The 26,944-nt window shown below is 40.3% G+C and overlaps 1 protein-coding gene across 3 annotated transcripts in view; it reads right to left on the minus strand.

The window, feature by feature from the left end:
- Positions 1-26,944, minus strand: part of PDE8A (phosphodiesterase 8A) — a 130,315-nt gene that overhangs the window by 21,761 nt on the left and 81,610 nt on the right. For 2 of the 3 annotated variants that reach the window (XM_074156522.1, XM_074156521.1), the window contains exons 2-11: positions 17,049-17,105; positions 14,417-14,607; positions 13,240-13,296; positions 10,857-10,914; positions 9,281-9,369; positions 8,963-9,041; positions 7,288-7,425; positions 1,492-1,580; positions 184-235; positions 41-83 (exon numbers count right to left, since the gene is read on the minus strand). In XM_074156522.1, coding sequence (XP_074012623.1) covers positions 41-83; positions 184-235; positions 1,492-1,580; positions 7,288-7,425; positions 8,963-9,041; positions 9,281-9,369; positions 10,857-10,914; positions 13,240-13,296; positions 14,417-14,607; positions 17,049-17,105 — 853 coding nt within the window. Of the gene's footprint in view, positions 1-40; positions 84-183; positions 236-1,491; positions 1,581-7,287; positions 7,426-8,962; positions 9,042-9,280; positions 9,370-10,856; positions 10,915-13,239; positions 13,297-14,416; positions 14,608-17,048; positions 17,106-26,944 lie in introns of those variants that run through there. The other variant, XM_074156523.1, reaches the window with a different exon arrangement.

Raw genomic sequence — 26,944 nt, forward strand, 5'->3', positions numbered from 1 at the left:
TTTATTCTTTCCCAGGTACAGGAGGAGGTATGTGTCATACCTGTCTGAGATTCAGCCTGAACACGTTCACATGTCTTCTCCGCCTACAAATCAGGATGAGAAATCCAGTTAGTCAGAATTTTCCTATTGTTTTGTAATATTTAGGGCTCAAGCTAAAGCAAGCAGAGCACTATTTTCACTTACCTTATTGTTGTCATTGCACAGTCTACTAATTGACACATAGTGTCTAATCTTTCTGTAGGCAAAAAACAGTGTGTTAATTCCCATCCAAACCTCAGCTCTAATTCAGTGCTGATACACAAAATGAGTAAGAGCAATAAATTAATATAGGGCAAATCCTGTGCTAGCGGGAAGGGTCAACTGGGAATGGAAGAAACCCACAGTTCTGCACATGATGGGGAATACAAAATGGAAGCATCTTTTGCAAAGATTGTCTCCTCCTCTTCCTCTCTGCCCCACACCCAGCTGCTCCTGGGCTGCTGTAGGATGTTTCGGGTGTGATATAAATGCGAAACATGCAACACTGCAGTCCAACAATCAAACCTTCTATAGGATTTAGTGATAGAGCAATCAAACTGAAAACTACATCCTTGATTACCAGGGAACTTTCTAAGCCAGCTTCAAATGGGCTTGGATTCTTCTATAAGTAGCAATGTATGTAATACATACTGGTCTTACAAGTTTGGCATCTTAACCTGAAAATGTATTTTCACTCTACTGATGGAGAGTAGAGAACGTGAATTACTTCCAGAGATGAAATCAACCCAAACCACTTTCTTTTAGGAAGTAACTGCATGAAGAAGCTGCATTTGGCCTTTCCTTCATTAAGACACACCTTTCTAACCAATTGTCTCAGCCAAGTCTAGAAGATAATGTGTGGTGCTTTTAATTAATGTTAGTGTTGTCTTAGAGGGCTTTGAAACTACCACTGCACGCAATCTGATGCACTTTCTTTCCCTCTATAGTATAGAAGGATTCATCACAAATGTACCAATAACTAACATATACATGTGGGCTCCAGATACTCTATTTGGGAACCAAGTGAAAGTTGCATAAAAACCAAGACATGCTTGAATTTTGATCAGGATGAAAGCACACAGTGACCTCATGACAGAAAGACGCTCAGCAATGCATGGAACAGGTGCATGGTGGAAGAGGACGTAGGTCCTGGTGGTCCCAACACAATGCACAGAAAGAGAGGAGGGTGCACTTGCACTTCAGATAGTATTAGAAGAGCAAGAGTCACAAGTAAGTACATTTATATCTTTGGCTCCTTTTTGGGAAGAAATAGGAGAATTTCACTTTCCCTACACACAGCATGTAAAGTTGATTTTGCCCCAGGGAATTAAATGCAGAGGTCTGAAGCTCCCTTCCTTGCATAAGTCTCCTTTACACTCAGTAACAGGATAATCCAATGTCTGCTGAAAGCAACTGAACTCTAAACTGAGCCTTGATTCAGACCTAAATCATAGCTTTAGCTTTCATACTTACCCTCCCTGTCCAACGACAGGTAGTATCTTCACATTTTGTTGTATGTTTTCTCCATTTTTCTTTTTCGCATAGTACATTCCTTGCCATTCCTGAAAAAGGAATTCAAATGGAAGTTCGTTCAGATAAAACAGGAAGAGAAGCTGTAGCTTCATACCTTTTTCATTGAAAGCTGTCTTACAATACAAAACCAGTGAGGACTGGCTAAACTAAAACCTCAAATTTCTCCCCTGAACTAACCTGTAGGTCACTGTGTTGCTGCCAACGTATGGAGAACTTCCAGGGGGGCAGCCTCTGAGTGCCCTGATGGCAAAAGCCGAACTTCAGGTGCTGTGGGAATCAGAACCACATATCTTCTTCCCAATCCTACTCCAATGGTGTTGGGGACCACTGGGGGAGACCTGGCAAAGACCTCTGCAAGATTGAGAGCTTGGACCAGCCCCTGACTGGACCAAGAGTCCTACAGAGGCTTCAGGAGTGCCTGCAGATGCTAAGAGTGGGGGACACTCCCCTGCCCTGCCCCAGGACCAGGTACCACACTGGGATGGTTGCACTGTCCTGCCTGACTTTCTGACTGCACCAACTCCTCCAAGGACAGGAAGGTTGGTGAGAAACCATTACGCCGACCTGTCCGCCTTCCCTTCTGGTCTGCACTGTCTGTCCTGTAGAGCTGGGAAGTCCTATCACTGGTTAACATTAAATATCACAGAATCATAGAATGGTTAGAGTTGGAAGGGACCTTAAAGATCATCTAGTTCCAACCCCCCTGCCATGGGCAGGGACACCTCCACTAGAGCAGGCTGCTCAAAGCCCCATCCAGCCTGGCCTTAAACACTTCCAGGGATGGGGCATCCACAACCTCCCTGGGCAACCTGTTCCAGTGCCTCGCCACCCTCACAGTAAAGAATTTCCTCCTAATACCTAATCTAAATCTCCCCTCTTCCAATTTAAGACCATTACCCCTTGTCCTGTCACTACACTTCCTGAAAAAGAGTCCCTCTCCAGCTCTCCTGTAGGCTCCCTTCAGATATTGGTAGGCTGCTATGAGGTCTCCCCAGAGCCTTCTCTTCTCCAGGCTGAGAGATATATCTGTGACTAAAACAGCTTTGATATCCTAGTGCATTTGTTTTCCAGTTCAGTCTCAAAAAGTGGCAGAGAATTATTCTGGCTTTTTTAAAGCCAAAGAGAGCCTAGTGGAATAGCTACCGGATGCTGCTTCCCTTCTGCTGACCTCCCCTCTAAAAGCACTCTGGTTTCAGAATCACATTTAAGTAGACAATTTTTGAAGTATCAGATTGTCACTGCCAGTATCATTGGTTTTTGATAAAATTCATAAACAGGAAAAAAAGTGTGGAAAGGAACTTTTCATTTTGCAATGAGAAGTCTTTTTTTTTTTCCTCTGGAAATTAGACATTTCTTTCTAGTTGCAGAGCCTCATTTTCTCTTTCAATGAGACTTAGAAAATGTCCCTTCTCCCTTGTTTAAGACATGCTTTCAAATGAAATACTGTTAAAACAATCACTTTTTTCATTTAGAGATTTTTAAAACCAGAGGCCCCACCATGCTCTTAACAGCCAAGCCCCAAACCGTGTCCCGGCAGTGGAGCCCCCAGGTGCACTGAGAAGCCGGGGAGCTCCACGCTGACACGGCTGAATGCAGCTCCTGCGCAGCCTGGGGCATTGGCCCCTTATCTGTTGCTCCCTCCTGATCCCCTCACCACACTGCTACAAATTCCACAGCAAAGACATACACCACAACACTGGCAAACCCTCCTGACAGGGCTATTTAGGAAAACTCAGGGAAAGCAAAATTTGGGAACCCTGGGTCTCCCCCTTTCATTTCTGGCAGCAGCACAGAGGCCAGTAACCTTCCAACAGAGCTGGTCTTTTGTAACCTGGCAGCTGACAAGATTTACAGTCTTGCCTACATGTTTCCATCCCTAAAATACTTGTTGGTGGTCTTTTTTAATAGATGCATATTTTGAGCTGGGCATCTAATAAATAGCAAGTGATTAATAAATAATTTATTCCATACTGCATATTCACTTCATACAAACTACCCGTTCCAATTGCTGTCTTTCAGCCGAGTTCAACAGACTTCAGATCAGATCTTATAAATGTGTGTGAAAATACCTTCCTGAGGCACATGATACGTATTTATTTATGTCAGACTGACAGATCTCACAGTCAAGCAGGCCACAGCACAGGTACAGAGAGAACAGTTTTGCATTTCTGTTGACGGAGCCAGCAAATAAAGAGTGCAGCCCGCAGAGAGCTGCATGGTGACAGGCTGTGCAGAAAAAACATATGACAGGCTTTTCCAAGGATCTGTCGGAGAAAAGAACTATGCATAACAAATTGGGAAGCGAGCATATTATCTTCTCCTGTGAGCTGCATGAGGAATACAAACGAAGATAAAGCAAACATCACAAAATTCGATGCTCTCATAATTAGAAGTATGCATATCAATAGTTTCCTGACAACCAGGATGAGGCAGAGATGAGTAATTGATCTCTAACCCAGGTAATAAACCCAGAATATGCACAAAGAGGTGAAGTCATAAGGTACAGATTGGGTAATTCTCGCGTTGAAAGTGCATCCTTTTCAAGACAGGTTATTCACTAATGTGTTCTTAGTCAACAGATTGATTTTTCAACTTGTGGATTTCTAAAACCTGTGAAACTGTGGCAGGAAATGTGCGAGTGAAAAGGTCAGCAGAATTCTGAGAAATAGGAGGTCCAAGCCAAACTCCTGCTGGTAGGTAAAGTTCTCCCAGGGACGTTACTTAAACATATTTTAAGAATACCATATGTTCTCTTACAGAGCCTCTGTCAGCAATCCAACAGAGAAGAGCTACTTCAGGAGACGTGCTGTCAGTCAAGCTCATCATTACGTCTCCATTACAGCCACATGAGTACCAGATCAGTCATTTCTGCACGGCCCGGTGTGCGGCGATCAAATGCAGAGTAAAACCCATACACAGTAAGAAGAAAAATAATAGGGGTTCGTCCTTCATAGAGTGAATCAACGCTGAGGTTTCAAACTCATTAAGGCGGTCAAGGCATGCATCTACCCACCAAGCGCTCACACACGCATAGTAAGTAATGCCCCAATTCAGCCTTCCTTTTCGAACGGGGCTTCTTCCTGGACAGCAAAGTTCAGTAAGCTACTTTTAGGAAACAGAGCAAACCAAAATAAACCCAAGAAGTCATGAAAACAATGTCACAGAAAGTAAGGTGGAGTTAGGAAGGAATTGCCACAGCCCTTTATCATGGAGCTTGATGGCTCTCCCAGACCCTCTGTAAAGACAGCTATCTTGCAAATAATGCCCAAGGACTGAGAGGAATTGCATGTTTTGTCTGATTTACCAATAGCTATCCATCTCACTTCAGAAAAGGCAAAACTAAGATAAAGAGCTTTGTGTCAAACTGCAGAGATCAGAGGCAGCAAGAATTATAGGCAGAATTGCACATTTCATCTTAACGGATGCAATTTGAATCATGAAACAGAAGAATGAAGAAAGCACAACTTGTTTTTTAACTCCTCGAGTATGGATGGGTGAAAATGCCTTTGAATAACACTGGCTTCTTGCAAATTACAGCCAGCTGTAGTAACAAAATATGAACGTCCAGAGGTATTTTTTTTGCTAAGAGAAACAACATCCTGACCGAAGAATCCCTATGTACCATGCAATTAGCAATTTTTGTGTATAATGCCTATGAACTTTTGTTTGGATATACTGAACTTGCTCACAGCGCTATGTTTGTCAGCACAAGAGGGGAAACGCTGCAAGAGTTCATCTTCCTAAATTCCATTTAAAGACTCAATGTAGATTTTATACAGCTTACATTTTTCTAAAGAATAAAAAATCTTGCTTTCTATTATTGTTTGTTATATTACCATGTTTGTTCAAAACAGAAAAGCCCAACATGTTGATAGGAGAATATCACAGTAGTAGACAGTTGGCTCTTTTTGTATGCTATAACCTACAGTAGCCAACATATAGCCTATTGTAATGGGAAGCAGGCTTTTAAATTTGGGATATAAAGAAATCACAAGCCTGCAAACAACATACAGACCATATCAGAATGATCCAGACACAAGTTAGGCACCTCTGAAAATGCTGTAACGTCTTGACACAAATGATTTCAAACTAAAGCATCTTCAAAGGGCTGCAACATTTCAAAGGCTGCTCTGCGCAGGTAACCTCTACTGGCAAATACTTCCTGTAAGAACTTAATTTGCAATTCATTTTTCTACTAATATGTAAATATAAGGCTACATAGATTGCATACTGTAAAATGTTCAAAAGGGAAATACAAAAAACATGTAAACAGAACATATCCACCCGAAACAGCTTAAGCTACTCCAGACAGACAGGTTTAAATAAATAGTATTTCATTAGCCCTCACAGTCGGAAGTCCTAGAGGCAGGAGTAAAGTAAGTGCAAGGAAAGAGATGGATTAGAGTTAGATTTCTATAATTCATAGAGTAAAATATATTTCCATTATTAAAGACATTTTTATCAGCACACTAAAATATTAAAAATTTGATCACTTCATATCTTGAGGATTGATGTTGTGGATTTAAAGCCTGACAAATCTAATGTATCTGAATTATATAACTTAATAAATACTCCCTCATAACACCAGTTTTGTATTATATACATTTACTGAAACAATTTTGGTGAGGCAACAGAGGTGTGAAGCACCGTAACCCAAGCTATTGTCTGTTGCTGGCATGTCTTCCAAGAGGCCAATACCTGCAGCAATGAGTGACACATTCTTGTTGAAATCCACATGCAATCCGCACCCAGCCAGAGTGCAGCTTTTGTTGCTGAGTGCTTGTGTTATACCCTGAGTTACACAGTATGACTCATCACAACCTTGCATCGGTGCTTTTGCATCACTGCCTGGATACACAGAGTGCCATGATTCATTCCAGCATCTCCCTGCTCCGTGTCAATGACATGGTGCTTCCCCACGGACAGTCAGGATGACCCAACCAGCTATACTGACTCAAGTCTGAGCACGGGCCATGACGCAGCTCCAAACACACCAGTTCCCAAATCTCTGTGCAACTTCTTCTGCCTATAAGGCCCTATGACATGTTCAACAACATCAGGAGCATTTACACTTCACTGTCAAAATGCAGATGAAAGCTCCTAGATGGATCCTCACACTACCTCACAACAGTCCCAGAGGAACATGGTGGAACTAACAAGCACACAGCAATGTCTCTCTGTAATGACCTCCCTTGAAGCCAGCTGCAATTCCTCATCCACTTCCTTTGTGCAACACACGTTTCTAATGGAAATCCATTAGACACCTCCCTTGTCATTAGAGAATAAAAGATATTGGCAGCTGGCAGCTGACACTGCCTGTCACTCTCAATATTGCAAATGTCACTTCTGATATTTTTACATTCTGAACTTGCAATTCAGCTTCCACATTTCATGATGAAATACTTCAATGTGGTTCTTTTCTCATTTACATCACACTGGACAACAGATGCATCCATCCTATTTCTTTTTGGTATTCCTACACCTTTTGTCACCTACAGCATATATTACAAAGAAACACAGCAAGTCACTTATTTTCATAAAACATGTACCCCTTCCAAGCAAGAAAAGAGAAAGAAGCCCTTAAAAATGAGCATTTTTTACTTCCTCTTCTTGTTTGAGTAAGAAAGCTGCAAATGCCATGTGTCTATGAGGCTGCAGGTTACATCATGTGTCATCCCTGGATAATAATAACTTTTACAGATAACAAATAACAAATGATACAATGCCATTACTCACCTTTCCTATCTTTATGCAGGAATTAATAGTATCTAGGAAATCAGCTTTTTTTTCATTAATAGGCACTTCTGTTAATTCCTTTCCTATTAGTTCACCTATTTGATAGCCCATCACTGTTTCAAAAGCAGGATTGACGTACTGTGAAATAAAAACAAACAAAAACCATTCAACAGAATACTTAAAGCACAACAGAATCCCTTTTTTTTCCTATTTCCTAAACCAAGGGACCTCTTTCCCAGGCTGAAACAGATCTCTGTGTATACTGCTCCTGAGAGAGATGCTTACACTTTTTCCTTTGTGAAGCAAAACAGGAAAGTCCATGCTAAAAGAGTTGTGTAGTGTGTGCATGTGAGCAAAGAGAGGGAAATTATGGAAACAGCTGAGTATTACATATCTACAGACTTTAGACAGACAACATAAATTCCTGAAAAATGAGCTCTGTCAGCTCTCATACCTATAAACCTCAAACCTACCTCAGTGTTTCTAAAAATCACAAATTAGATGGTGGGATACCAGAGGAATATTTACCTTATCTATTGACAAATTCATCATATTGCGTATAAGGGCCAACCATCGCTATTCCCCTGCCCGTGCAAAGCCCAGCCAAGCAGACTGGAAGAAGTGGAATCTAATAAAGCAACTTTCTCTCTGAACTGAATGTTGCATTTCACTGCAATCCTGTGGCCTTTGCCCAACAAAACTGAAGACTGGTACCCACAGCCCACACCTTCATAACCCTCTCACTAACTGAGTTACAGACACAATTCCCATAATAACAGTACCTGAACACCCCACAGCTTGCAATCGGTCAACATGAGAGAAATGAAAAGGATGACACTGGATGCTCTCTGCTCCTAAAGGTTCCCCCCCTATGTGAGAAATCCCTCCCTGCCGCAGCTCCGGGACTCTTGTGCATGTCAGTTGTCTCATACTCTGGGGCTCTCTGCAGAGGGGCAAAATTTGGTCTGAAAAAATGTATTTAAAACAACTTCAGGATGGGTTCTGTTATTTTTGTAAAAGGAATGAAGGTGGCACATCCTTCAAAGAAATTGCCCTTGTGAAGATTTAGGTCAAGAGGGTACAATTTATATACATAACTCCCAGAGGCTTAGACTCAAGCTCTTTACTGATAATAAAATCATTCCTCACAGTCTTCATAGCTGGGGATGGAACTAACTCTCTTATAAAGATGATGTCTTTCAGGACTGCAAACCTAAGCACAGTAACAGTTGGCCCAAGAATCCCCATGTGTCAAACAGTATCAGATTTACACGGGGGGGAGGGGGGTTTTGAGGGGGTGTATACTACCTTTATTTAAATAGAACATCAATTACATTTGCTTTTCAAGAGCATCAAATTAACACACAATGTTTTTGGAAGAGAATGCATACAAGCCAGTGGCTGCATTCATTCACGATATAGAAGAATCATTACAAAAAATAAAATCAAGAGAGTAAATCCTTATCCATTTAGAAACAAGAATCTCCTTTAAAACTGACTGACTCAATTTATGCAAATTCTACTCTACAGCTAAATTCATTCCAGTCTTTTTAGAACCATTAAGTTATGTTAGATTCTTGTACTATAAGAAAGAGTAAATGTAATTATGAATGAAATAAAATACAGTCAGTTCACAGAGCAATTTTCTGTACTTATAAAAATAACTGTAACAAACCTGTATTACATGGTCTTCACTTGTGATCTCAATGGCTTCTTGACTTTTCTCTAATGCTGTAAATAATGAATTACATGCCCTGGAGACAAAAAAAAAAAAAAAAAGGCATCTGATTAAATTTGATCCATATAATTCATATTGTATATATCAATAAGGTATTGCAACTCCGTATTGAATAAAATTGTACTTTAATGATTAAAATATTTTCTTCAGCTAACTGACATTCTATAATTAACTGCATTACAGTAAAAAAAATACTCTTTTAAGGATGTGGCTGAATTGGCATTGTTTTGTTGATGATGTTTTCGGTAAAATTACCTTAGTTTGAATTGTGCTCGCACCTCTCCAAATTCCAGCTGAATCAACTCATTGTAACAGGCCATTATATTAGAATTTTCTACATATCTCTGCAAATAAAAGGTTAGAAATATGTCATTAGCACACATTTCTGTACTCAAGGGTATGAAGTTCTGTTTTCTTTTGCTTGATAAAGAACAAAAAAGGAGTATATATGCCAAAAATGAACGTTGTAACACAAGCAACATGAGAAGGTTATTTTTTGGGACTAGTAAAATTCTTCAGGTTGCTGCATTTTGAAAAGGTGACAGATCCTCATGGCAATGAGGTTCAGCCAATCTGTTTATTCTCTGTGATTGTCAGCACAATCAAGATATAAAATAATCTACTTTTAATGATGTTATATGCTTTGATGGTACTTACTTAAGGTAACATTGAAAAAATTATGTTGTGTCTCAAGACACCAAAATTTGAGATTATTATGAGTTTCCAATTGCTAGTACCCCAAATTCTATGCTTAGAAGAAAGCAAAAATTCCTAACAAATATACCCGCCATTGGATACAATTATTCATTTTGGGGCTTGTATAACAATGACCTCAGAATCTTTGATTTTTTTTTTAAACGTACCATATTTGCCAGGTATGAGCTTGAATGTTAAACCTTTGTTCATGCTAAACTGCCACAGACATTGATAGTTTGGGAGGGAGGACAGATCACCAAAGGTAAGCCACCGCATCAAGGCTGCTCAACAAAATTTCCTACGCTTTGCCATTAGTCCCATCTCCAAGGCTCTGATCCATAAATAATTCAGAACCTGTGCTGGATTACTTATGTGCCCACTGGAATGACTCTGTATGTATAAGAACAGTTATTTTCAGGCTCTAGCATTTCCTGTATTAGGACTTTACTACATATAAGCAAATAGGTGCAAAGGGATTGTGATGGGATAGCAAAAAATCTGGTGAGTATGCAACCAAATACTTTGAATCACACTGTAAATCATGCACATTTTTGTTCCATTGTCAGCTTAATGCAACGAGGAATCCATTTAACTGACGCACTAATAAGCACCTTTCCTGCTTAATTGGAATAGTTGCCAAGGAACAGATTCCATGTAATACTTTTCAGGTGCCTCCAAACAATAGATAATAGCACTTGACAGTGTGTGAAGCCTGTTTACAGATGTGAATTGGCGTTTGATAAAAGAGATTTCCCACAGCACATTCTGTTGTTTGTTGGAAGCTGCTCTCTGGCTTTGCTACAGCCACTAGTCGATTTTGTCAATGTCAACTTTTCAAGCAGAGCATCATGTACTTTGAAATAAATGTATAAAGTAGAAAAGTCTCAGCACCACTTCTTGTATTCCTGAGAATGTCCACCTACTTAGTCAGCATTATTCCAATTCTACTGGTGTATGGTAATTCAGAACTGGGAGATAGTTATATAGAGATATATATATAAGAATGAGCAGCACAAACAAAATTTACAGGTTGGATTACTGACACAGTCACTGACAGCAAAACTTCTGGACAGTTTCTTGCACAACAATTTTGGAATGTCCGAGCAACCCAGTAGAGTATAATAAACATACATACCCTTGTGAAGCCAGCAGCGATCAGGGGCAATATCGATGACTCTTCACGATCAGCATGCCTTTTAAGAAAGGATGATAAAGTCAGAGATTATTTCTGTAATTAACTGAGACAAAATTTCACAAGCCATTGACATACCTGTACCCTAGATGTCACACCTAAGGCTAATATGGCTAATCCTTACAGGATCTTTGAATAAACCATACATTTTGTGGTTTCTATAAGCTTTCATCTTTGACATGGATAAGCCAAAATGTTATTTTCCTTTTTGCTTGTAACAAACTGCTTAAATCACAAGTAATTAATGCTTCAAGAAAACAAGTTAATTAGTTAGATTGTTGGACTATTCCTTCTTTTTTCAGATTCTTTGTTGTTTATACTGTCTCTAGTCAAAAATGCACTTGAAAGTCTACATGGCCAAAGTTTTATGAAATTACTTGTTATGAGTGTACTAAATCTTAGGTGGGCAACTCAAGATGCCTGAATGAGGATGAATTTTCTAGTGTTGCCTACCCAGTGCCTTCTAGTAGGTCACTTGGGGACGACATACTCCTATAATGAGGTATCTGAATCATTTTGAAAAACTTGGCTATATTAACTGCTGAAAGACACTCCAACCAATGTGAATGTATGGCTGGAATCTGGGAGAAAGGACATTATGTTTTCTGTAAATGAGCTGATGGAAGCTGGTTAAGTTTAGCAGATGGCACAATAGCTTTTATTTACGCGTAAAATTTTGGATTTTATGGCACCTCTTATTTTTGTTTTCCGTGTACTTGTTTCTTATGCATGAAGAGAATGATGCCTACTGAAGTACAAGGTTTGCCCAAGATTAAGCAGAGAGAGAAGGGCAGTTGTCAGAAAAATCTCCCCACTCCTCATGCCAGCTATCTGGTAACGCTGCCTCCCAGAAGCACAAAGAAAGAGGACAGGCATTCTGCAGGGGCGGGGGGAAAACCCCAAACAATGAACTGAACTGCAGGAAAATGAAGGAGAAGACCCTCCATATGCTATTGGCTAAATGTCAGGCTTTTTCACAAATATGCTTCTTGCAGCAAGAAAGAAAATGTGTGAAAGGTCTCTCTCTGTTAAATCCTAAATGGTGACTCCAGAATGCCTGTGTTTAGGTATGGGAACTTGACACAGTCAACTCAGTCCCACTGGAAGGCAAACTCACTTCCTAAGTTTCCCATAGCCAAGGATACTAGACACATCTGAAAAGTTTGAGAACTCAAGCTGCTGAGACCTTGTCACTGCAGGGGGCTATTATCTTGTCCCAAAACACAATGTGAACATCTTGAAAAGACAAAAATGAATTGCAGGGAAAAACCCCCTTCGAGCAACTTCCTAATTGTGTCAGCAAGCCCAGCTTCCAAGCTCTCCTCGCTTTTGAGAGGAACTGCTGGCCCACAGAACCACAGGTTCTTTCTCTCTGATGTACATGAAGAAGCTCTTGAGTTACTGTTTGCTCTTTCACTCCTTTTTTTCTCTCTTTTGTATTAATTTGATGAGAGAGAATTCTGACTGTAGAAACAATGGTTACCAGTCAGAAGACTTCCTGGCATAAAAACATTGAAGATGATATTCACAATGAAATCCCTTGAAATGTTTAATTAGGGTCTTTTGTTCACTAGAGATGGTGGTGGAAAACAGGATTTTTAATGGGAAACTTCAACACCTCAGAACCGGTTTTCAGAATAAGTGTTTTCTGAGAAAGGGACATTCCCAAAATTGTACTTTGAGGAAATGATCTTCCATTTATTTCATTTCACATTAAATATATAGCATTTTTGTTACTTTTACATTATTTTATGACATATCAGTAATGTTTTCAGAGAGAGGAGGAGGAAAAAAGCATATGCACTGCTTTACTAAGATGTTGTAATATAGTCTATTTTATTTTTAACATTGCTATGGTTAGATGCTACTTTAAACTGATCAAATTGTTCTACATCTTTTTTTTGTAACTCAACAGATCTCCTGTTTGTTGTGAGATTAATCAGACTGAAAGACAGATCAAGAAAGGTACAAAGTGTTATTTTTATTAATACCAAAATACCGATCTGTGAGGCAATTCTACAGTTCTGTACATGATGTGTCAGAGGTAATCTGAAACATACTCCTAAAGCCTCCAGTGATCAGGAGAGGGGAAAACAAAACAAAACAAAACAAAAAAATCCAAAGTGAGACCTCTTTAGTAAAAATTGGAAATCAAAAATCCTGTCCCAATCCTGTGGTCAAGGATGGTGAAAACTCTATATGGTATAACATATTACCACTAGCACAGTAGGAGCTCTAATTCAAGTTTCTTAATGTAGTATTTACTTTTCCAATGCTAAGATTTGCATGTTATTCATCATGTGAAAGTAAAGATATGAGCATTTACCTTCGTACTACACCAATAATGACTGTATTTTCTGAGGGTTTCGTTGTTCTGATAGACCTTTAAATAAAAAAGCAAGATCATTTAACATTTTTTAAAGTTCACATTACAGAAAACATGACTTTACAGAATCTTCACACAGTACTTTTCTTAAAATGTCTCTTTTAAAGGGGTTAACAACAACACAAAAATCAAATCCCAAGCCTGCTGGACCACTAAGAAAGGAGAATAAATTTAGCACCAACACAGATAATGTAGATTAATATAAATTTCAAATACTCTCAGTAGGGAAATAGCAAAAATTCTCCCCTCTGAAGCAACTTGTATAAAGCACTTGGCCTCACTCACTTCAGGAGCATTTTACTTTATTCTGCCACAGAATGGTAAAAATGTAACAAGCGGAGCAGCAATCATATCTAGTCTTTGCCTGACAAAGATCTTATCTAGTTTCTTTAGTTTAGGGAGGGGAAGAGCCTTTGTCCCAGTGCCCTGGACACACCACACTCACCCAGGGAACGTAACAGGACTCCGCCACCCCCACCCCACAGACTCTTACTTAGTCTAGACACGTTCCCAAAGGGTATTTCACTGGAAAGTCACTGGAGCAAGGCACCACTGCCTGTCATGTCTCTATGAAGACTCAGAAAGGCAAATCCTTTTCCCCTTTTTTTATACTTTACAGCAGTTTTTGAATGTGTTTTTGGAATCAGTTTGCAACTTTGCTCTTCATAACAGATTTTCAAATGTTGTAGGTATGGAAACGTGCACACAAAACATCGCCTATTTACTCAACAGCAAGTGGCATTTCAAAAAATTCAGAACACTAATGAAGTGAATGTATTCATTAAATTGCTTGGTGGCACATGTGATCTTTGCAGTTAATTTACTGTGCAAACAAGGAACCAGGTATTTGAAAAAAAGCCGAACAGTTCACTATGGCAAGAAATTTGTACGCTGTGGCTCCAAGCCAGATTGAGCTTCAGATATCCTAGCACACAATCAAACATGCTGCAGCTACCACATGTAAAGCACTGAGGTAACACTGTTTGACGCTGCCAGTGGACACCTGTCCAAAAAACCATCAATGTTCAACAGATTTTATAAAAGGGTCATATAAAAGCAAAAAAACTTTGATGATGTGTTAACTATATGGCATTGATTACACTGAAATGGTGCTTACCTGCATAATGCTTCTGCATCAAAGTATCTGGAATGTCTGTGGTCAATAATGATAATGTCATGGTGTTTATCAAGAAAACATTCTAGTGCAGACTCAGGTGTCCTGGCAATATTACATCGAAATCCAGCTTTCTCACATGCCCAACAGAACCCGTTACTCTGGTTATCTTCTTTGGCAAACACTAAAAGTACCTGGGTTAAAAAGACAGTGGATCATTGCAAACAAGTCTTACATATACAGCAGATTCTATGACTTCTACCTCTTCTTAACGTGTTTTTTAAGGCTACTTCCAAGGCTTAATCCATTGTTTTTAACCGAATTGCTTTCTACAGACTGTTGAAACACAGAGGTGTTTCAAGTGGACAAAATACTCTGCCAGAGCCATTTATATCCACACGGGATGAACAAGTTTGGGAAGTGGTGCTCTCATCCCTAGCTACAAAGAGAGCGTAGGCAATCAGCTGAGACTGGATGCCTACATTTCAGACAGCGTACATGAAATAACAGCAAGCCTACTTTTCACTGAAATTGTCTCACATATAAATGTTTTCTTGGGATTTATTTTTCTTGCCAAGATCGTATTCCAGAAAAAAAAATATGCCATGGTTCACCTCATGTGAATTAATATTTAATGGTGCTTCAATGGCATGATGAAAAATGTGCTTTCCTTTTCATCCCATTCTAGGTCCCCAAAGTAGTAGATAGAGCCCATTCTGCGGGATTTCTGGAAACTACAGACAGGCTGGTCAAGATGAACTCATGGAAGGCTGAAATCATAAGCAGTACCTCTGTATATTGAGTACGTCTCCATGTGACTCCTGTGCAAAGCTTGCCATGGGGTTTATATCACAGAAGGAGACCACCGTGGTTGAAATCCAGAACTGGAAGTCAGATCTACGAGCCAGTATTTGCTCTGTCCTAACTTGCTGTGTAATTGCCAATAACGGTAATCTCTATGACCCTTTTTCAAATCAATACAATGCCAACATACTCAAAGTATGATAAGGCCCAATTTATTCTAAAATGTATTTCAAATTTTGGAATTGAATATGGTACGGAAGATAAACAAAGTCTGCTAAGGAAGACTTTCCCTGGTGCGATTGTGCTTTGTGTCAGGATATTTTGTAGAACAAAAACTTCTTTTGCCTGAAAGAATAAACAGAATGGCAGACTATAGTTCTATGTTAGTGTTGATTTTGTGGATGACTCAGTATATGCAGCCTTTTGGGAAAGATGGATAACTAAACCAGCATTTGGTCTATTGTCCCAAGACACCAATCTTTCAGTAATTTAATCAAACCACACTTAGATATATGCTTTGGTCAGCCCATAATGTGGAGCATTTGTAACTCGCACCACATCCCACTGCCATTTATCTTCTGGGTGATTTTAGGAATTACAGTGCTGGTTACACTTTGGACCAGGTTGGTGAAATGGCTACCAGTAAATCTTAACATTTCCATGTAGCGCATATTTTTGTAAGAATGAAGGACTTTGTACTCATCTAGTTCAGATTCCTTTTATAGCAAGCTGAAAAACTGTTTGCAAAAACATGTCATAGTTTGGGCTATATTTAGTGAAGTTAATTTATAACACTTAAGTGGAAGAATGGTTTTCAGCAATAGCACAGAAACTCCGCAGATCTGAGTTGTATGATTGACTCTGGCACAAACATGATGCTGTCTAACTTCTCCCTCCCTCATACCTGCCAGCTATATTACCATGATAAAATGGGAGAATTTTAGAGTGGCCAATGACTGGACAAAAGCAATACAATTACTAATAGTAATAAAGGAGGCAGTAATGTTTAAGGAATGCTTTTGCATTATATTTGGAAAACAGCTGGATGAGGCTGTCCTAAGATCTGATGTTCGATGATATTACTGTCTGTGCTGACAGTAACTCAGGAAGATGTTGAACTGCAGTTCTTGACGACAGACATTTTCAAATTATCAGGTCTGGATTACTTTCACTCTGAAGCTTGTAATTACTAACTAAGGAACTCTTGGATTATTAATGGTTCAGTACGTCTTGGGATACAGGAGAATTTTCAGAGGAAGTCCAAAGGATTCAGGTACCTGCAAACCTGATACCCATCCCAGACAAAATAATCGGACAACTGACATACGACCTTTATTAAGAAAGAGATAAAGGAGGATGAATTAATTCCAGCCAACAATGAATAACAAAAAACATACTTTGCCAAGCTCACTTCATAGCTTTTGTGACGATATTGTAAGTTTGGTTGATGCTAGTAGTAATGCTGGTGTAACAGCCCTTGACAGGACATATGGCTTACTATCATTTTGATGAGACCTTGATTAAGAATTGACTACCAGTAAAATACAAAACAAGGTGCACACTAAATTGATTACAAGCTATCTGATAGCAGAAAACTACGGATAGCTATTTTTATGATGCGAGAGATGTTTGGAGAAAAGAGTTAGGCAGGATTTTTAGGATACCACACAGAATGTCATAAAAAAAATCTGTTAGGTGCACGTTATCACTTCACAAAAATGATGTGTGATATCTGTGAAGACCTCTATATCCAAAAAATTCCAGTCATAAATTTTAAGGTAACTTCTGTGATGTTTCAGAAAGAAGACTTCAGTTTGAACTGTTGTATTACCTGAAGTTGATCTTGATGAAGTCTCATAGGGCCAAACTGCACATCTGTTACTGGTGCCTAGAAGAAATAAGAAGGGATCTTATTAATACATATACACCTAGGGAAGAAGAAAATTAGCTCTGTTAGAGAAGACATTTCTTATTTGCCACTCTCTCACAGATATATTGCTATCGTTATGAGGCTGCTTCTTCATGAAGGCCTTATTCTGCTTTTGTAAATTTATATGCTAAGCTGCATTAAAACAGTCAGAAATCAACAAGCTATTCTTCAAGTCATTTTTTTATTGTCATTTTAAACATAAAGTAATGGATTAGTCATCAAAGTTTGGTAGACAGATTGTTATTTTTCTGTATCTTCTGTATTACTCCAGCTGTTCTACAAAACATGTAAGTGTTTAAAAATTGCTTTTTTAAAGTCCAAAAAAGCATTAAATCTCCAGGAGAAAGGCAAAAACACGTAACACTGCTCTCAGAATTTCACATGTAACAGGTACCCAAGAGTGCTACACAGACACACTAATTTCACTTCTCCAAGGGCATTTTGCTGCATTCCCTCCTTCCCACCCAGCCCCTTCAGGGAAGGTTTCAGAACTCAGACACTTGTACTTGACAACACATGTATTCAGCATGAAAATTTTCTTTGAAAAACCCTGCAAATATGCTGTCATACGCCGTGCTTTCTCCATGCCAGCCATTCCCACATTAGATTCTGTTCAACTAACACAGGCAAACAGTTTAGCTTAGGATGCACGAACTGATCTGGATCCTTCCTTCTCATGTCTCACTTCAAGCAATGGAGGTCAATGACCAGAAGGGCTCTTTATCTTTATCTAAACTGGTTCTGTTTGATACGATTAATCATTAATCGTGCCTCAATATGAATGACTCTTCAATTGGTAAGGGATGGACTTTCTAAAGTAGTTAAACACATAAATAGAGAGGAAGACTCTAACATGATTGCATAGGTTAGGTTCTTTGGGAATTCCCAGAAGGCAAGTATCCACACTTTTATGAGCTTAAATATTTTTCACTCTTGTCTCAGAAATGAAAACTATAAAATGGGAAACAGTGTCCAACCAATGGTCCTTGGAGTTACGTAGACTCTTCAAAGGTGACTGGAGTAAAAAAGCAGAAGAAAATTATTTTTAGCAATGCAGTAAACAGAAAAGATCTCTGGATTCGTATGTACAAAAAAAAAAATCCATTGAGCAGAAAGGTGGCATTTTTACATTGTTGTTTTTCAAAGAAAAACCACACTTGAAGATGAGATTTACTGCTTTGCAGCCTAGAATTTTTCCAATAAGTAATTTTAAAGATTCATCAGCACATCCCACAGAAAAATCTTTTAGAATTACACGCTCCGTTCTTTCTATGACCTTACTGCTCCATTGCTCAGCCTCGGAGCGTCTCGTGTGTGATTTTATTTATTTATCAACTTGGAAATCATCACTGCAACGTTAAATAAGCTAGAAACATGAGTCAAGGAAAAATGGCAACATAGTTCCTGTGAAAACAAGCCAGGAACCAACATTTGCCTGTGTTATTTAAGCGGGCCTCTAAAAGCTGATGTTAAAATGACAGGGAGGGGATTCCGATTTACTCTCAGTCATGCTGGTCAGATCGGCTTAGTTTAAATATTCTCCAGTCAATTTCTTTTAATTTCGAGACCAAAAATCTCACTTCTGTTGGAAAAAATCAAGCTGCTTTGTTCTCCCTTATGGTCCCATCATCCAATTTATTTAAAACCTGCACTAGAAATAGCAAGTACTTGTGCTGATAATGCATATAGTGGGAGAGAATCCAGCTTTTTGCACCACCATTAGTGGTTTTGCAGCACTGACAGCAGTAACTACTTGTCCTGAATCGGTAAGATGAGCAGAAATCCCTGAAGGAACTTCAGAGAGGGAGGATATCTATTAAGAGATGCCTTTTTACAGTCACTTCTTGGACCATAACCACACTTCAAATTAAATTTTGAAGCATTTATTTTGTAGACTCCAGCTGCCATCATAAAGCGGCAAGTGTTTGCAGTTCACCAGGAGACGGGCCTGAGCTGTGAGGTTCAGCCCCAGAGCTGAACTTCACTGGAGTTCACTGGTATGTAAAACCCCATCTATCAGGGTGGCGTACCCTTGGTCCCACCCAAGGGGAATTTTAACACATGAGATAAACCCAATATTCCCAGTTTCTGCTTTCTGGATGCTTCTTTCTTTTAAACAGGTTGTGAATGAATAGTCATCAAAGTACTTAAAGGACCAAGCCTGAAAAACACTTTTCTGCCAGAAACCTGTGGCCATTTCTACACTGAAAATACCTGTCTACGCACCATTTAAGCTTAAGTTACAAGGACTGCCCAAATGAGATAAACTGCCTTGTTACACGTTAACTTGCTGTCCTAGGTAGAAGAAAAACCCCAGTCTGCATCTCAGCTGGAAAATTTTGGTGAACTCCAGTTAATTCTTAATCCTGTTGAAATCTGGTCAAATAACTTGATTAGTCATTTCAACTTTTTGTGTGCTGCTGGTAGTACTGAGAAGTAACACACTGATTAAGTACTGTGTCAAAAATCAAGGCTTCAGCAAGGATTAGCAGAAACTCTCAACTACCCGTGAACTAAATGAGCTTTAAAAATACCCCTAATGCCGCAAGCTTAGAACAAAACCAAACCCAGCCAAAGCTCACATGTATAGTAGCTGCACAAACACAACTTCTGCTACTTCTTCCTTGAAGTTTTTGCCCTACTTGAAAAACAAAGACCCAAGTACATTTTCAGACTGACAGACATGGCTTACGCACGTGACAGCCTTCCAGGCAGGCACAAACCTGTAAGAAAGTGTACGAGAAGGCAGAGAGGCAGAACTAGTTGTAGGTTCCTGGAACTGACCGACATAGAGCCAGGTCCCTTGCCAAAGAGCCACTGATGCAAACTTCATGAGTACAGCACATGTGGCTGCAGCAAGACCCGAGCCCACGACACTTTGAGCACCCTGACTACAAATGCAAGTCTTTTGAAAATCCTTCCTTGGCCAAACAACCTGTAAGGTGGGACCAACTCCAACAGATGGTAGGAAGGGGTCCTGCTGCAGATGCCTGACAGCACAGCCTGCTCTCACTGCAGCCCCAGACTTAAACCACCCCAAGAGCGCAGGCTGGTGCCAGGGCTCGTGGTCTCAAAGGCACCTAAACACCAGAATAGTTCGCAACAGTACCTAATTCTCGGGAGTTTGAAAACGCAAACCTTTTTGGCTCATCTGTGCCAGTGCAATTTCCACAATAGCTGCAGCTCAGTTCCTCAGGTCTGGGGAGGGAGAGCTGCCTGTAATAGCAGTCTGCAGGGCAGCAACTACTAGTTAGCTTTAATTGCAGGCGGCAGCTCAGTTACTGCAGCAGCAAGTGTTTACAGCCTCTGCTTACAGACACAGCAGATAATCAACTCCAGGCAACTTCAAATGCTTACACACAGCAACTGCAGCCATTTTACGTTCTCTGACCCGCTTGAACTACTGCTGGGAGCACTTATTTTCCCCAAAATTTGCCTTTCTTATTTGAACACGGTGCTTTCTGTCCTGTCGAACCAGGCCTGGCCCTGGCACAAAGAGAGATCCGTCCCAAGGCAATGGCAGCTGTCACTGGGGAGGTCTTCTGCTGACTGCTGAGTGCAGCTTAACGCTGGCTAGAAGTGCTCTGCAGGCTGGAGCTGCTAAGTTGCAAACATTGACATTGCTGATTACTTCATGTTTCCAACGTCCAGAAAAAAAGTGAATGTTTAGTAAATAAAAACAAGTGAAATAAGCTTTATAAAGACAGACCCAAACAACTGTGACGGATCTGATTAAAGTACAACAAACTCAATGTTGACCTGATATAACCTGGTAAAGTACTTCTCGCTATGAGTCATTCTTCTTATTTTACCAGAACAGAATCTAGAGGAATGGTCTGTTCATGGTTGCTGCATTGTTTTGGGGTTTTTTCTTCCTACAGCTATAAAAACTTAAAATGAACTTGCTCAATGAATAAATGTAGAAAGGAATAAAGAGTGGAAATAAAGTCAGCTTGATCCACATGCTCCCTATGGTGATAAACTGCCTGGTTGGCGTGTGGGACACATCAAAGCAGCCCGCAGGTCTCCTATTCGCTAGAGGTCTCATATCTTGGCTTTCTCCAAAATGCCTCTCTTACCATTACCAATTGGAGAGGAGAACAAACCTCCGAAAAGGGCAGAGTCAGCCCCCAAAAAACCCTTTGACTATGAACTCCCATGCAATACTCCTGCTACGCAGGGGCAAAAACATTCCTTCTGGAGCCTGATTCTCTTAAGTCACTTCTTTTATGAAGCTTTTGTGGGATGTTTTAAAGCAGAGCCCTGTGTAGCCCAAGGTACCCCTCATCCAATCTGGGGCCGGGGGCTGCTGCAGGACCACCCACCCCAGAGAAGGGCTGGCTGGGGAACTCTGCGTGTCCTGGGGAGCACAAGAGCTTGCCTGAAACCCTCCTCCACAATCCACAACCGCTCCATCACTTCCTTTCTGCCACAGATGGGGCTGCGCGGGTGACAGGAATGACTCTTTGTCTGGGCACATAATCGCCATGCACAGCCCTGGCCTCCTGCTAGTACCCCTCCTGAAAGGGCAGCTGGAAGCGTTTCTGCTCCTGCTGCTCTTCTTGCCTTTTCGAGGTTCGTTTGCTGGAGGAGATGTGACAGATTATTTTTCCTGCAACTGACTTGAACAAAGAAGTGACATAAACTTTTAGTGAATGGATTGCAGATGGAAACTGCTGCTGTATGGCTGACATCCGAGTTTAGAAAGCAGACAATGAGAAGAGAATTTCTGTTACTAGTTTAACGCTAAGTAACTGCCTCTTCAAATACAGACTTCAACCTCAAGGCTCTGACTCATAATATATGAGACAGATAACTACAATGATTAGACGTAAGACTGTATCGCTGGTCCTAATGGACTACAGCCAGAAAAATTCATCATTTTACTCAGATCAATATTTTAACACATCACAAAAATGTGTTTTATCTAATCTTAAAATATATACTTGTTTTCTACATACACTGGGTACACGATATAAATCAGCCTGAGTTGACTCATTACAGTAAGATTTGACAGTCTTGATCATCAAGATATTCTAAGAGCATCAGGACTGTTAACATAAACTGAATTTTGATAATTCTAAGAAAAACAAAGGGATGAATTTTACAAAGGAAAATATATTCTTTTTCTTCACCTGCTGTTTTAAGCATAGATTTGTCACCCCAGAAAATGAAAGCTCAAATAAACTCATAGATTTATACCATACCTTAAACTTTAACTGATGCAGGATCTATTAACAGCAGAAATTTGAATTCTACATGATAATACCCTTTCTCAGAAACCTTAGCCAAATCCTCTTGGATGCTGAAAGCTGGGAAATAACCCACTAGGTATAAACTGGCACAACAAAGTCCAGGATCCCATCCACCCAGGACATACCAGTGCGGTGCTTCTATCTGAACAGAGAGGGGCTTCGTGACTCACTGTGGCCAACACTTCTGCGCAAGAAAGTCTCCATGTTCAGGATTAGCTATAGGTTTTCACTATTCACATTTTTCTTTGTTTCTAACCTGAAATATATAAATACTAATCCAATCCATGGTCATTTACCTATTTCTTTCTCAGTGGAAATCTACCTAAGTAGAGAATTTAAGACTTGGCTTCCTATTTTCCATGGACTTTCTGCTAAACACTTAATATCACTGTAGACCTTGCAGACCTTGACAGCACTATTTTGTTACAAACTTAACACTGGTGCAAGGTACATACAATGCTGGCTGAGCAGATCTTCCTAACACACATGCACAACCCTTCAGACCATAAATAGGTTTTATAGTCCGTGAGCTGAATTCTGACCTGGTTAGCAACAGTGAAAATTCAGAGTAATCCTACCAAACACAAAGAGAATATGCTGGATTCATTTCAGTGTAAATGAAGTGGGAGTCTGGCCCCACGCAGCTACTCCTTTTGCTGTCTGGAGGCCACAACAGTTCGAATAAGAGGGAACAAAGCGTCCAAGGTTTCTGCCTTTGCTCAACAGATTCAAGGACAAAGGTAAACTCGGCTCTCAAAGACCCTCAGCCCTGTGCAGACAGTTTATTCTTTGCTGAAATACAAAAACAAGAGTTCTGAAAGGCAACTAAAATCTACCAAAACTGCTGTTCAACCTAGATGAAACCTGTTAATTCCAGCCCTTGATATTTTTTCCTATTTCTTTTTCATAAAAGATGTAGACAAATGTCACAGACTCGGTAATTTACATAATGTAGCATTCTGAGTCAGTGCAATTTGCTTTGATAAAATCTAGCATTTACATTAATCTAAATCAGGTTCCCACTGATGCATCTCTATCAAGAAAACCATACAGATTTAGATCTGTATTTCAAGGTCTGAACATCACCTGACGTTCTGTTCCAGTCTCTTTTTCCTTTTATCTATTTTAAATTGATTCCTAGAAGAACCATCTCTGATGCTGCCATTACAAGACGCTGTAAGCAATAGGGTAACACACCCTCTGTTTTTTTAATCAATTTCTTAAATTTTAGTACCAGTTGTGAATCAGTTTTACATAAAATACCTCTTGCAAGCCAAACTCTGGCCTCTGATTCACATCATTAGCAACACAGAATTTGGACAGCTTGCAGTTTTTGTGAGAAGAAAAGCTCTACTGAGCGTAATGAGTTGCCAGAGCTCTCGGGTCAAGCTGCTGAGACCCCCTCTCATATTCCCCAGTTCCCGACAACACCATTACCACTCCTAAAACCCATCCCCTCTTTCACGGCTCAGTCCAGAGGTGAGTTTTGGGCTAACCCAGGTGCCACCCAGATGGCATCAACCCCAGCAGGGACCAGGACTGCTCACTGATGTGCCAGCAGACAGCGCTGGCTGCTCCCAGCCCTGAGGAGGACCGTGCTAATTTTTGGCCACGCATTCGGCTTGCCACACATGCCAACCATTATTATATATGTTTGTTTGTTTGTGTTCTGGGCCTAATTCCCGGCTGCATTTCTTCAGTGTTACTCCACTGCAGTACGTAAAGATAAACTAGAACAAAACTGGAGTAATACTGTTGTGAAATGGGGCTCGCTGCCTTCTAGCACACTTTAGACACAACTGAGGACTTCTATTTTGTTTATAAATTCTCCCCTTACTCATTATAGGAAACTTCAGTTATCGAGCTGCAAGCTTGGCACTAGCAAAAGTGAATAATTTCATTTTGCTGGGAATAATTAACGATGCTGTCCTGAAGTGACTTTTAATATTATTTGTAATGCGGTAAGGCCTGGGTGGCCTCTGGCCCGTATGAGTGGCCACTGTGGTAACGTTGTACACGGACAGGGAAAAAGGCAGTCAGCAGTCCCTGCGATTGCTAAAGGCCAGAACTTTTACACAGAACATGCTAACAATTGCGGGGATTTTTTTAGCTCTTGATAGGGTACTTAAGCAATAATATAAATGTCATTATCATTTTGCGTGCCTACAGCACCATTACACAGATCTCAAAACTTGTGGAGGGAGGAAATGGTTGCTGTTCCCATTTTCACCTTCATAGAAATTCAGTCCCAGCACACCTTGTGCCGAGCCCCAGCATCCCTTAGCATGGTGACAGCTCCCCCCGCTTCCCCACTGACCGGCAGCCGCAGGCACTGGCAACAGTGGGACCACTTGATAATAGCCAGTATCTGGAAAACACAAACTGATTTCTGAAATCCAAATTGATAGTTTCTGGTAATTCAAGCACAATTTACATGATGACTTGGTAACTGCAGTGTTACGATAGGTCTCTAAGGTAAGCAGATACAACTCCAGCAAAGCAACCATGAGTCCTCGCTCTCAATAAACCACACACCAAAAAAGGACGGAATAAATCAGAAACAAGTCAGAAAAAGAAAGCCATCTACTCATTAATCCACACTGACTTTTTCTGTCCAAAAAGAACAAAATTGAATGGAAATCAGTTTTCGCATTGTAAGCTGCTCAAATCCAGCAAGTTGTATTTGCTGCGGCATCTAACCAATTCAGAGATTCCTTATAGACCCATATGCCATGCGCAAGTTACACCAGGCTTGAAATTTGTCTGTTTTCAAAAGAAATAATGTGAATCATATGCTCCACAACAACCCTGGAGAAGTGGATATCCTTAACGCTGGTCTGTGCCCCGTGGTCATCATTTTGCCAAATGCTTTTATGACCAACAAACACTGAATTTAAATTGCTCTAGGCCTTCACCACCTTAGTATTTGAGATGACTCACTGGGCTCTTCATTAAGGTCCCCACTTTCTGACTGAAAAACTTTCAAGAACTTTTCCATTCAGGCCACATACGCACAGATCTTTGTCTGGAGGCTGTGAGCTCTCCCCACATCGGATCCCTGGGCTGCTCACTAAAGTACAGCCAAGTACGTCTGTGTGGTGAGGGCACGCTGTAAAGCATTTGTAGTTATATCCTGCACTAAGAGAAAAACAGCAGCTTAAATGATCTGGCTTGTACTTTAGAAGAATTTTTTAGACCCTATAATAATGGTTTTCTATAGATAGCTTGCAGAAATGGATGCCTTTATCAATGCAAAAAAAAAAAAAAAAAAAGTAGTATGAACATTTTCAGCTGCTCAAAGTCAAATGTAGTTTTTAAGTGTTTAGCTTTTTGGAGAGTCCAGCTTAAGTATAACAGGAACAGAATGTGCAACATGCAGAAACTGAATTGTTTCAGATGAAAAAAGAGGTCATCTTTAAGGCACTAGCACCTAATTCCATGTTTTGTTTGTTTTTGACAAAATTCAAGGGTCAGCTAGAATACCCTGCACTTCAGAGCGAATGTCCTCCAAAGTCAGGCATCCTTGGTATTCTGGGGTTACTGGCAAATAAGGGTTGCGATTCCCTTTGCGAGACGTTGCCTTGCAGGCAGCTGAGCAGCGTGTATGTGTGGATATTACACCTCTCTGAGTTTCAGCAGCTCTTCCCTTGTACTCCAGCAATTCTGAGATCACTCTGTTTTCTTCTTTGCAACCAGGACCAGCCACACTGTCTCACAAAACTCTTTAAAGGCAGCCACACAAAAACAGTGTGTCTAGCAATTCCCGGAAGGCTGGGACCTATTTCCTCTCTCCTTTTCCCCTCACCTGATACAAGTCTGGCTACTGCACTGGCCAGGAGATCTATGAGCTCTGGGGACCAGCTAACTCCTCATAGGCTGGCGTCGATATAAAAGTTTCGGTGTGCTATCCTTTCTCATCCGTTGGCAGAAATAAGCTCTACCCAGATGTAAAGGCTAGCCAAGAAGACAGAGAATAAATTGGTCTGTAAGTCTTGCAGGTCATCAGGGAAGACACACTTGAAACTAGAGCATTAAACATGTTGGGGTTTTCATCGCTCCAAACAAATAAATCCAGCCTCGGCTTTACCAACACCTTTGTCTGACTGAAAAGGAACCTCTCATTCGCCTACTGCTGCCTCAGGTGTATTAATTTTGCAGGCAGGCTGTAGCTGATTTTCCATCCCCCCACTTGAGCAGACGCTTTAGTACAAATACTACATTCTTCTGGCCCAGAGGGAAATTCTTGCTGCCTGCACTTTAACAGTTGAGCTGCACGGCACTCTGGGAGACTTAAATATGGCACAGTAGTTCTATTGTTTAATATTATTAAAACGGCTTGCTCTCTTGTGATTCTGCAAGATCCTGGAGTGTAACAGTAAGTGCTAATCTCTCTCACATCTATCAGCTAGTTCTCTTCTTCCTAGTGGATACCATTTGCTAGTTTTATTTTAGAGATGATTACAGATGCAGCAGGATACAACAGATCTCCATCACTATCAGTTTTTGTTTTTTTCTTTATGGACATGAATTTCAGTGGCAGTT

The sequence above is a fragment of the Numenius arquata genome, chromosome 11 (assembly GCF_964106895.1).
Source record: "Numenius arquata chromosome 11, bNumArq3.hap1.1, whole genome shotgun sequence".
NCBI classification, from domain to species: Eukaryota; Metazoa; Chordata; class Aves; order Charadriiformes; family Scolopacidae; genus Numenius; species Numenius arquata.